This window comes from Cetorhinus maximus, chromosome 23 (genome assembly GCF_964194155.1).
Source record: "Cetorhinus maximus chromosome 23, sCetMax3.hap1.1, whole genome shotgun sequence".
NCBI lineage: Eukaryota > Metazoa > Chordata > Chondrichthyes > Lamniformes > Cetorhinidae > Cetorhinus > Cetorhinus maximus.
This window is the reverse complement of record NC_135901.1, coordinates 3,706,450-3,719,404: the sequence shown is the minus strand read 5'-3', so window position 1 is coordinate 3,719,404 and position 12,955 is coordinate 3,706,450. Positions and strand designations below refer to the sequence as shown.

The window sequence follows — 12,955 nt, the reverse complement described above, 5'->3', positions numbered from 1 at the left end:
GACTGGGACACACATCACCGTTATAAATGTAAGTCAATGTTACAAACTTGGACACATATCACCGTTATAAATGTAAGTCAATGTTACAGACTTGGACACACATCACTGTTATAAATGTAAGTCAATGTTACAGATCTGGACACACATCACTGTTGCTTCATCACTGGATGAAGATCCTCTCAGTCACAGAATCACAGAACCACATGGTGCAGAAGAGACCCTTCGGCACATCGAGTCTGCACTGACACGTGAGAAACACCTGACCTACCTACCTAATCTCATTTACCAACACTTGGCCCATAGCCTTGAATGTTATGTCATGCCAAGTGCTCATCCAGGTACTTTTTAAAGGATGTGAGGCAACCCGCCTCCACCACCCTCCCAGGCAGCGCATTCCAGACCGTCATCACCCTCTGGGTAAAAAAGTTTTTCCTCACATCCCCCCTAAACCTCCTGCCCCTCACCTTGAACTTGTGTCCCCTTGTGACTGACCCTTCAACTAAGGGGAACAGCTGCTCCCTATCCACCCTGTCCATGCCCCTCATAATCTTGTACACCTCGATCAGGTCGCCCCTCAGTCTTCTCTGCTCCAACAAAAACAAGCCAAGTCTATCCAACCTCTCTTCATAACTTAAATGCTTCATCCCATCCTTACCTAACAGGTTTGTGGAAACCCCTTCACCACACGGGCTGCAGCGGTTCAAGAACAAAACCCACCATCAGTTTCTCAACAGGCAACAGGGGATTGGCAATATGAGCTGCCTTGCTACTGACTCCTATAAGCCCATCATAAATTAAAAGTATCTGCCTGTGTGAAATGGATTAACAGCTCCGACAGCAATCCTTGTTCCTCCCGCTCCCGGCCGCTCCTATTCAGACTCCAGCAGCCGCGTCACTCTCTCTGAGGCTGCGCTCAGCCTGGAGCCGCACTGCGCATGCTCCGCGCAGGCAGGCGGCTTCCGGGGGCGGGGCCTTCCTGCGCCTGCGCGTTACGGCCCTTCTGATGGAGATAGGGCGGATTCACTCGCGCGGAGCATTCTGGGTCGGTCATCCGCCATCATTCAAAAAGCGTCCGGAGGGTGAGAAGTCTGTTCCAGTACTTTTGATACAATCCGCTGTTTATACCGAGAATCCCGACACTGCTGATGTTTCTGGCAGTGACAGGTCCGGGGTAGCAGCCGCCATCTTTATAGGGATAATGTGCAGCCTGGCGCATGCGCAGCCGCCATCTTTATAGCGGCGGGGCGCAGGCGCGGCCATCCTGGGACCGCATGCAGGAAGAAAAGATGTGAATTTCTATCCAAGACTCGCAGTGAAACTTCCCTGGAAACTCCTTTTACAGGAGTTAGAACAGGAGGATTCCCAAGCGGGAACCTCAAACCAAATATCATGTCATGATCTGAGTTACTCGATTCATCAGGACCTGAATGTCATCGCCCTCTGAATGTGGAAGGTGAAATGTCTGTGGGCAAAGATTTCAGATATTAGAGAGACTGGGAAACTTTTAATGATCTTTCCATCTTTTAATGATTACATCGATCTCATTGGGAATGTTGAAGAATTTGTTCTATGCAGGCAAATTACCTCGTGTGCTTAAATAAACATACTTGGCAGCTAAAGTGGGCAAACTGTTGAGCTGTGTTATTAGTGAGAGTTACAGTCCCAGTTTTGGGTAAAGTTTTTTGTCCATGTCGCAATTCATTCAGTCCGCCGTGTCCGTGATGACCAACTAGTAGTCATCCAGCCAGATCCCAATTTCCAGTTCTTGGTCAGTAGCCTTGCAGGTTACATCACTTCAAGTGTACATCAAAATACCTAGAGCCATAGAGCTATACAGCACAGAAACAGGCCCTTTGGCCTATCATGTCTGCCCCGGTCATTATCTGCTCTAATCTAATTTTCCAACACTTGACCCGTAGCCCTGTATGCTATGACGTTTCAAATGTTCATCTAAATACTTCTTAAATGTTTTGAGGGTTCCCACCCTTTCAGGCAGTGAGCTCCATATACCCCCCACCCTCTGGATGAAAAGATTTTTCCTCAAATCCCTCTAAAGCTCCTGCCCCTTACCTTAAATCTATGCCCCCTGGTTATTGACCCTCCACTAAGGGGAAAAGTTTCTTCCTATCTACCCTATCTATGCCCCACATAATTTTGTACACCCCAATCAGGTCCCTCCTCCGCCTTCTCTGTTCTATGAAAAATAACCCCAGCCTATCCAGTCTCTCTTCATAGCTGAAACATCCAACCTACGCAACATCCTGGTGAATTTCCTCTGCACCCTCTCCAGTGCAATCATATCCTTCCTACAGTGTGGCGACCAGAACTGCATACACTACTCCAGATGTGGCCTAACTAATGCTTTATACAGCTCCATCATAATGTCCCTGCTCTTGTATTCAATGCCTTGACTAATAAAGACAAATATCCAATATGCCTTCTTAACCACGTTATACACCTGTCCTGCTGCCTTCAAAAATCTATGGACATGCACACAAAGGTCCCTCTGATCCTTTCTACTTCCTAAAGTCCTATCATTCTCATGTACTCCCTTGCCTTGTTAGTCCTCCCAAAATGCATCACCTCACATTTTCAGGATTAAATTCCACTGTTCTGCCCATCTGACAGCCCATCTATATTGTCCTGTGGTCTAAAGCTTTCCTCCTCGCTATTTCCCACACCACCGATTTTCATTTCATCTGCGAACTTACTGATCATAGCTCTTAGATTCATGTCTAGATCAATAATGTACACTTTTTAAATGTTATGAGGGTTTCTGCATCTACCATACTTTCAGTCAGCGGTTTACAGCTCCCCACCACCCTCTGGGTGAAAAAGAATTCCCTCATATCCCCTCTATACCTCCTCCTTCTTTCCCCTCATTATGGACCCCTCAACCAAAGGGAATAGTGCCATCCTATCCAATCTATCTAAACCCCTCATAATTTTATACATTTCCTTTAAGTCTCCCCTCAACCTCCTCTGTTCCAAAGAAAACAACCCAGCCTATCCAATCTTACCTCAGAGCTAAAATTCTCCATTCCTGGCACATCTTCTTATATTCCCCCCTGTACTCTCTCTGGTGCGATCACATCCTTCCTGTACTATACACAGTACTCTAGCTCTGGCCTAACTAGTGTTTTATGCAGTTCAAGCAGAACCTTACTGCTCTTATATTCTATGCCTTGGCTAATAGGGGTAAATATCCTGTAGGCTTTCTTAATCACCATATCTACCTGTCCTGCTACCTTCAGGCTCCAAGATCTCTCTGTTCCTCTACAATTCTCAGTATCCTTCCATTTACCATGTAATCCTTTGCCTTGTTTTCCCTACAGCTTTCTTCCTCATTATCAAACACACAACCATTTTTGTATCATCAGCAAACTTCCTGTTCATGTCCATTAGATTGGAAAATAGCAAATATAACTCCTTTATTCAAAAAGGGAGGGAGACAGAAAGCAAGAGACTAGAGATCAGTTAGCCTAACATCTGTCATAGGGAAGATGTTAGACGCCATTATTAATGATGTTATAGCAGGGCACTTAGAATAATTCAAGGCAATCAGGAAGAGTCAACATGGAAATCATGTTTAACCAATTTATTGGAGTCCTTTGAAGGACTCACATGTGCTGCGGATATAGGGGACGCAGTGGATGTACTGTACTTAGATTTCCAGACGGCATTTGGTAAAGTGCCACATCAAAGGTTATTACAGAAAATAAAAGATCTTGGTGTACGGGGTAATATATTGGCATGGATAGAAGATTGGCTAGCTAACAAGGAACAGAGAGTTGGCATAAATGGGTCTTTTTCTGGTTGGCAGAATGTAATGAGTTGTGTGCCATAGGGATCAGTGCTGGGGCCACGCCTATTTACAATTTATATAAATGACATGGATGAAGGAACCAAAGCAATGATTTCTAAATTTGCAATCAACACAAAGATAGGTAGGAAAGTAAATTGTGAAGTGGATGTAAGTAGGCTACAAAGTGAAATAGATAGGTTAAGTGAGTGGGCAAAGATCTGGAGTATAAAAAGATAAATGGAGTATAATGTGGGCAAATGTGAAATCGTTCATTTTGCCAGGAAGAATAACAAAGAAGCTTATTATCTAAATGGTGAGAGATTGCAGAGCTCTGAGATTCAGAGGGATCTGGGTGTCCAAGTGCATGAACCAGAAAAGGCTGGTGTGCAGGTACAACAGGTAATTAGGAAAGCTAATAGAATGTTAGAATTTATTTTGAGGGGAATTGATTACAAAAGTAGGGAGGTTATGCTTCAGTTGTACAGGGCATTGGTGAGACCACACTTGGAGCATTGTGTACAGTACTGATCTCCTTACTTAAAGAAAGATGTAAATGCATTGGAAGCAGTTCAGCGAAGGTTTACTAGACTAATACCAGGAATGTCTTATGAGGAAAGGCTGGACAGGTTAGGCTTGTATCCACTGGAATTTAGAAGAGTAAGAGGTGACTTACTTGAAACGTTTATGATCCTGAGGGGTTTTGACAGGGTGAATGTGGAGAGGATGTTTCCTCTTGTGGGAGAATCTAGTCACCATTTAAAAATAAGGGGTCGCTCATTTAAGACAGAGATGAGGAGAAATTGTTTCTCTCAGAGGGTTGTGAGTCTTTGGAGCTCTCTTCCTCAAAAGGCAGTGGAAGCAGAGTCTTTGAATATTTTTAAGGCACAGCTCGATAGATTCTTGATTAACAAGGGTGTGAAAGGTTATCGGGGGTAGGCAGGAATATTGGGTTGAGGTTACAATCAGATCAGCCATGATCTTATTGAATGGCAGAGCAGGCTTGAGGGGCCGAGTGGCTTACTCCTGCTCCTAATTTGTTTGTTCATATTTAGGTCTGACTCAGTCATACAAACCAGGAATGAAGGAGCCAATACTGAGCCCTGTGAAACCCCACTGGAAACAGCCGTCCAGTCACAAAATTCCACCCATCGACCATCACAATCACTTCCTGCTGTTGAGCTAATTTTGGATTCAACTTGTAACTTTCTCAGGGATCCCATGAGTTTTTATTTTTCTGCCCAGTCTGCCATTTGGGACCTTGTAGATGTGGAGAGAATGTTTCCATTTGTCGGAGAATCCATAACTAGGAGCCAGAAATACAAGATAGTTACTGATAAATCCAAGAGGGAAATAAGGAGAAATATGTTTACTCAGAGTGGTTAGAAAGTGGTACTCACGACCACAGGAAGTGGTTATGGCAAAAAGCTGAGATAATTTCAAAAGAAAACTAGATGAGTACATGAGAGAAAAAGGAATAGAAAGATGAACTGAAAGACTGAGCTGAGTTAGATGGAATGGAAGGGGAAGCGTGTGGAGTGTAAACACCAGCACACACTAGTTGGTCCAATGGCCTCTTTCTATTCTATATTTTCTGTGTAATTCTATGTAAACTCTTTTTACAGGCTTGGGGTGTCAAAGGGAAACTAAAACCAATTATCAAGATCTGTCAGAGCCACTCAATTCATCAGGACCTGAATATCATCGGCCCTTGAATGTAGAAGGAGAAATGTTTGTCAGTTCTGTCTGAGGAAAAAATTTCAAGCATCAGCGTGACTGGAAAAGATACCCACACACTCGAGTGAAAGTGTTCCAGTGCACTGACTGTGGAAAGAGCTTTGACCAGTTACACAGCCTGAAAAAGCATCATACCGTTCACAGTGAGGAGAAATTGTATACGTGTACTGTTTGTAGACAAGGCTTTAATAGATCACCTAACCTGGAGAGAAACAAGGACGCCCACACCATGGGGAAACCATGGAAATGTGGGGACTGTGGGAAGGGATTCAAATACTCATCCCGGCTGGAAACTCATCGACACACTCACACTGCGGGGAGACCGTTCCCCTGTTCCATGTGCCCAAAGGGATTCGCTCGGTCATCCGATCTTCTAAGGCACCAAATCACTCACACTGAGGAGAGGCCGTTCACCTGCTACATGTGTGGGAAGGGATTCATTAATTCATCCGACCTTCGGATACACCAGCGAGTTCACACTGGGGAGAGGCCGTTCACCTGCTCTGCCTGTGGGAAGGGATTCAGTCAGTCAGCCCACCTGCTGGCCCACCAGAGAGTTCACACTGGGGAGAGACCATTCTCCTGCTCCGACTGTGGGAAAGCATTCATCCATTCATCCCATTTGCTGAGACACCAGCGAGTTCACACTGGGGAGAGGTTGTTTATCTGCTCTGAGTGTGGGAAAGGGTTCACTCAGTCATCCCACCTGGTGAGGCACCAGCGAGTACACAAGTGACTGCAGGGGTTGGATTCTGCTGTGATTGCAGCTGTTAATCACATTCGGGACTGGACCATGTTCATTCTGAGAGTTGGTGTTCCTTTCTGCCGATAATAATTGCACTGAAGTTTAATATTCTGGTTATATATCAAATAAATCAGCTAGGTTAAACTCATTGTTGTAGATTTTTGTTTTTCCCACCAGAGTGTTTAACATCACCTGGCTGGAGCTCAGAAAGGACAATCTGGGGGAGGATCATACGGCCGGAACAGAACTTCAGCCTGGACGCAGTCCAGGAGCACGATGACCATCCACATGTTGTTCCTGTTGAATAAAATCAAACACAGCGTTTATTCTCCGTCTAGTTATCTGACCTTTCCATTTTTTACTGTTTACACTGATCTCCATGGTAACACAGATATTGTGGTTCCTTCTCTCGTTACTGAATACTCAGTCTAAGACTTGTTTCTCCCAATTTATGTAGAACGTCATATGGACCTTCCCAAGTAGCCGCCCCTCCCCACGTTTAACAATGTTTTTAACGTGACTTCATCTCCCATCGAATAGTTAATGTAACAGGTGGGGTGTTTCTCCCTGGAGGTGTTGAGATGGGCAGCACCATCTTCTCCACTAACTGTAGCAGGGAGAATGCTGAGGTTTGTTGGAGGTTCTGGAGAAACTGGTCCTGAGTCTGTTGAGTAGCCATGGGGTGTGGGACCCGGTGGGATGCACGATCTGGATTGGCTGAAATGAGCTGTGACCAGGGAGTGAACAGGAGTGGAGTGAATGGTCATTAAGACATCAGGCGAGGCAGTGACCCAGTCATTGGGCTTGATCAGATCGTCTGCTCCATTCATGACAGCTTTTTCAGTGTCGTTTCTCCAGAGTGATTAAACATCTTGACCATCCCACTAGAGTCTGGATGGCAGGGGATGCGGAAATGTTGTTCCACACCCACAAGATGACACAGCTGCTGTATTGCCTCTGCTGTGAAATGAGAACCATTATCACTCTCTATCCTTTTCAGAAAGTCCCATCTGGTAAAGATCTGTTCCCACAAAGTTTTAGCTGTAGGTGACTGCATCATTTATACAGACAGGGAAAGCTTCAATCCACCATGTAAACATATCTATAACTACCAGGATATTACCGGTCCCCTCCTTTTACTGTGTGTAATAGGCCTGTATAATCAAACTGCAATGTTTTCCAGGGAACATCATTCAGATGGGACATGTCCATTGGGACCTTTCATTTCACAGGTCTGGATTAATTTGGACACAGATGAGACACAGGTTCAGGTGGTGATGGACGTCCTGGTGCATTGAGAACTCAAGGAAAGAGAAACGTGCCCCAATTTGATCCATAAACAAAATTAATTATTTTCTAAGACATTAAGGTGTGACCCAATTCAAATTAGAGCCATCCTTGTGATAGGAATGTTGAGGCCATGATCAGATCACCAATCATCTTATTGAATGGCCGAGCAGGCCCGAGTGGCCTACCCCTAATTCATATGTTCGTATCATGTATAATGGGGGAGACCTTACTTGCTGTGAGTGATGAGGAAAAGTCTTTCCAATGGTGCCTGGCCTCTTTGGCCATAATCACAATGATTGTATTTTGGGTGGATCGCAAGGAATCCCCTCTGGAGCAGCTTTCCTAATGAGTCAGTCTGCCTGGTTATTACCATCACCTTCTTCACTAACCCCTGCCGCTGATGCACCTTCACCTTACAAATAGCAACTTGTCCTGGTCACTTACCAGCAATATCTCAAATCATTCAGAGTTTGAAATGGTGGGTGAGAGTTTTCCTTTCTGCTGTGGAGCGGCTGTGTTTTTGTTGCCGGAGAAGTAGGTTTACACTGAGGGAGTTACAAATAAAGGAGCTTTCAGAATAGTTGGTGGTTCTCTCAGTAACGCCTTGAAGGGCTGTGACCATAATAACCTCAGCTTTCTGGGCTAAATATTGTGGTGGGTGTTTAATAGGATACAATGGCTGTCATGGGGAAGTGAAGACACAGCAGGAGTCTGATACGGTCCTTGTATTTTTTTTATTCATTCATGGGATGTGGGCTTCGCTGGCTGGGTCAGCATTTTTGCCAATCCCTAGTGGCCCTTGAGAAGGTGGTGGTGAGCTGCCTTCTTAAACCACTGCAGTCCATGTGGTGTAGGTACACTCACAGTGTTCTTAGGGTGTTCCAGGATTTTGACGCAGTGATAGTGAAGGAACGGTGATATATTTCCAAGTCTGTGACGTGGAGGGGAACTTCTAGGGGGAGGTGTTCCCATCTATCTGCTGCCCTTGTCCTTCTAGATGGTAGTTGTCGTGGGTTTGGAAGGTGCTGTCGAAGGAGCCTTGGTGAATTCCTGCAGTGCATCTTGTAGATGGTACACACTGCTGCCACTGTGAGTCGATGGTGGAGGGAGTGAATGTTTGTGGATGGGATGCCAATCAAGCAGGCTGCCTTGTCCTGGATGGTGTCAATCTTCTTGAGTGTTGTGGGAGCTGCACTCATCCAGCCAAGTGGGGAATATTCCATCACACTCCTGATTTGTGCCTTGTAGATGCTGGACAGGTTTTGGGGAGTCAGGAAGTGAGTTATTTATCACAGAGTTCCTAGCTGCTGACCTGCTCTTGTAGCCACAGTAGTTATATGGCTAGTCCAGTTCAGTTACTGGCCAATGGTAACCCACAGTATGTTGATAGAGGGAAATTCAGTGATGGTAATTCCATTGAACATCAAGGAGCGATGGTTGGGTTCACTCTTGTTGGAGATGGTCATTGCCTGGCACTTTTATGGTGCGAATTTTACTTGCCACTTGTCAGCCCAAGCCTGGATATTGTCCAGGTCTTGCTGCATTTGGGCATGTATTGCTTCAGTGTCTGAGGAGTTGCAAATGGTGCTGAACATTGTGCAATCATCAGAAATATCCCCAATTCTGACCTTATGATGGAAGGAAGGTCATTGACGAAGCAGCTGAAAATAGTTGGGCCGAGGACACTACCCTTAGGAATTCCCGCAGTGAAGTCCTGGAGCTGAGTTGATTGACCTCCAACCACCAAAACCATCTTCCTTTGTGCAAGGTATGACTCCAACCATAAGACCATAAGACGTAGGAGAAAAACTAGGCTGTTCAGCCCACCGAGTCTGCTCCGCCATTCAGTGAGATCATGGCTGATCTGACAATCCTCAACTCTACTTTCCTGCCTTTTCCCCGTTACCCTTGATTCCCTTACAGATAAAAATGTGTCTATCACAGCCTTGAATATACTTAATTATCCAGCCTCTACAGCTCTCTGCGGTAAAGAATTCCACAGATTCACTGTCCTCGTATAGAAGATAATTCCTCCTCATCTCTGTCTTAAATGGGTGACTCCTTGCTCTGAGATTATGCCCTCTGGTCCTAGCCTCCCCTACAAGGGGAAACAACCTCTCAGTATCTACTCTGTTAAGCCCTCTAAAAATCTTATACGTTCCAATAAGGTCATCTCTCATTCTTCTAAACCCCAATGAGTACAGGCCCAACCTACTCAACCTCTCCTCATGAGAAAATCCCTCCATACCCGGGATCAACCTCGTGAACCTTCTCTGGACTGCCTCCAATGCCAGTATATTTTTCCTGAGATAAGGGGACAAACTGTTCACAATATTCTAGGTGTGGTCTAACTCATGCCTTGTATAGTTTTAGCAAGCCTTCCCTATTTTTACTCTCCATTCCTTTTGAAATAAAGGACAACGTTCAATTTGCCTTCCCTATTACCTGATGAACTGATATGTTAGCTTTGTGGGACTCATGCATGAGCACTCCCAAATCCCTGTGTGCTGTAGCTTTCTGCAGTCTTTCTCCATCTAAATAACATTCAGCTCCTCTATTCTTCCTGCCAAAATGCATAATCTCACACTTTCCACATTAGATTTCACGTACCAAGTTTTTTTTTCCCACTCACTTAACCTGTCTATATCCCTCTGTGGATCCTTTGTGTCATCCTCACCACTTGCCTTCCCACCTATTTTTCTGTCATTTGCAAAGTTGGCGATAGTACATTCACTTCCCACATCTACGTCATTAATATATATTGTAAAAAATTGTGACCCCAGCACTGAACGGAAGTGGCTGCAGAGATAGTGGAGGCATTGGTCGAAATATTCCAGAACTCACTGGATTCTGGGAGGGTCCCAGCGGATTGGAAAACCTCTAACCGGATGCCCCTGTTCAAGAAGGGAGGGACTATAGGCTATACGCCAGTCAACCTAACATCTGTAGCTGGGAAAAAGGTAGATTCCATTATTAAAGAAGAAATAGCAGGACATTTAGAAAAGCTGAACGCAATCAAACAGAGTCAACATGGTTTTGTGACAGGAAAATCATGTTTGACAAATTTTCTAGAGTTCTTTGACGATGTAATAAGCGGAGTTGATAAAGGGTAACTTTAGTGTATTTAGATTTCCGGAAGGCATTCAGCAAGGTGTCACGTAAAAGATTATTGCTCATGATGGGAGCTCACGATATTTGGGGGAATTGATTGAGGATTGGTTATCACACAAAAGACAGGGAGTCATGATTAATGGGTCTTTTTTCAGGTTGGAAAGATGTAACTAGTGGAGTGCCACAAGGATCAGTCCGAGGGCCTCAATTATTTATGATCTATATTAATGACTCGGTGGAGGGGGCAGAGTGTAATGTATCCAAACTTGCTGAAGATACAAAATTAGCTGGGAGGGCACGTTATGATGAGAACATGAGGAATCTTCAAGGGGATATAGATAGGCTGAGTGAGTAGGCAAAAGCTTGGCAGATAGAGTTTAATGTAGGAAAATGTGAGGTTATGCACTTTGGTAGCGAGAATCAAAAGGCAAACTATTATTTAAATGGAGACAGACTCCAAAAACGTGCAGCACAGCAAGATTTGGGTGTTCTTGTGCATGAAACATAAAAAGTTAGCATGCAGGTTCAGCAAGCGATTATGAAGGCAAATTGAATTTTGGCCTGTATTGCTAGGGGGTTGGAGTTTAAGAATAGGGAAGTCTTGTTTCAACTGTACAGGGTGTTGGTGAGGCTGCACCTGGAGTACTGTGTACAGTTTTGGTCCCCGTATTTAAGAAAGGATATACTGGCATTGGAGGCAGTTCAGAAAGATTCACTCGGCTGATGCCTGACATGAAGGGGTTGACTTATCAAGAACAGCCAAACAGGTTAGACCTTTATTTATTAGAGTTTAGAAGAATGAGGGGTGATCTTTTTGAAACATAAAAAATTCTGAGGGGGCTTGACAGGGTAGATGTTGAGAAGATGTTTCCACTAGAGAGGGAATCTCGAACTAGGGGAAATAGTTACAGAATAAGGGGTCTTTAAAACCGAGATGCGTAGGAATGTCTTCTTTCAGAGGGTAATGAATGTCTGGAATTCTCTACCCCAGAAAGTTGTAGAGGGTAGATCACTGAAAGTATTTAAAGAGGAGGGAGATAGATTTTTGAAATACCGGGGAGTTGAGGGCTATGTGGAGCTGGCGTGAAAGAGGAGTTGGGGCCTGGAGCAGATCAGCCATGATCTTATTGAATGGCCTATTCCTGCTCCTATTTCTTATGTTCTTATGATCCATGTGTCACTCTACTAGTTACAGGTCGCCATCCTGAAAATGCGGCCCTTATCCCAACTCTCTGTCTTCTATTAGTTAGCCAATCCTCTATCCATGCTAAAATACTACCTCCAACACGATGGCCTCTTATCTTAATAAGTGGCCTTATGTCTGGTGCCTTATCAAACACCTTTTGGAAATCCAAATATATTACATCCACTGGTTCCCCTTTATCTATCGTGCTTGTTACCTCCTCAAAGAATTGTAATAAATTTGTCAGGCATGATTTCCCCTTCATGACGCCTTTCTGACTCTGCTTGATTATATTATGCATTTTTAAATGCTCTACTATTACATCCTTTATAATATACTCTAACATTATCCCAGTGAGGGAGGTTAAGCTAACTGGCCTTTTTTTTGTCTCCTCCCTTTGTGAATACAGTGGAGAGTTTTCCCCCGATTCCCATTGACTCCAATATTCCGAGTGCTCCTTGATGCCGCACTCAGTCAAATGCGGCCTTGATGTCAAGGGCAGTCACTCTCACCTCATACTGCAACATCACAGGCAACTGGTAGTTGTGAGGCTGCAATCTTTTAATGCCTTTGCTTTGTAACTCAATAATTCATCTACTCCATCCCACTCGGGATACTCCCTTAACTTGGGCTTTATTAATAATGTCACTGTGATATGTGGGGTGTGCAGAATTATTGTAATAAACTCTACCAGGTACTCTATGGGCTTAACTAACCAGTGAACGCTTGATATTGGCTCAGGACACTGGGCCAGTGATCTTTCCACGCAGGTGAATGTGCCTGAGAAGCACCCAACTGAAAAAGCTTTTCCATTCACCTCCTGCATCACTGCAGCGGATATACATTGTTCTGACAGTGCCAGCTGGGCTGTGGAATTAATTGGATAGATCTTCCAAAGAGCCAGCACAAGCATGATGGGCTAAGTGATTTTCATCTGTTCTTTTAGAACAGTGAATATTCCTCATCCCGTGATGGAAAGAGGAACCAGAGACTATGGGATTGAACGTAGCGAGAATCAGCACCTTCAGGGCAGAAGAGAGACATGGGAACAAGTGGCAAAAGCTTTAAAAACTCAGTGCATTCCTAC

At 44.5% G+C, this 12,955-nt stretch overlaps 1 protein-coding gene and 1 long non-coding RNA gene across 3 annotated transcripts in view; one reads left to right on the top strand and one right to left on the bottom strand.

Moving 5' to 3' along the window:
• Nucleotides 1-12,955, bottom strand: part of LOC144698139 (uncharacterized) — a 212,690-nt gene that overhangs the window by 47,351 nt on the left and 152,384 nt on the right. The gene's annotated exons all lie outside the window — the stretch shown is intronic.
• On the top strand, nt 1,259-6,387 carry LOC144698132 (uncharacterized). 2 transcript variants are annotated; one of them, XM_078570075.1, is made up of 2 exons: nt 1,259-1,453; nt 5,428-6,387. In XM_078570075.1, exon 2 carries the CDS (start codon nt 5,769-5,771, stop codon nt 6,273-6,275), a length of 507 nt encoding a protein of 168 aa, XP_078426201.1. In that variant the 5' UTR covers nt 1,259-1,453; nt 5,428-5,768; the 3' UTR covers nt 6,276-6,387. The 2 variants fall into 2 exon arrangements, with proteins under 2 accessions (XP_078426201.1, XP_078426202.1); XM_078570076.1 differs by lacking the exon at nt 1,259-1,453 and adding an exon at nt 4,105-4,204.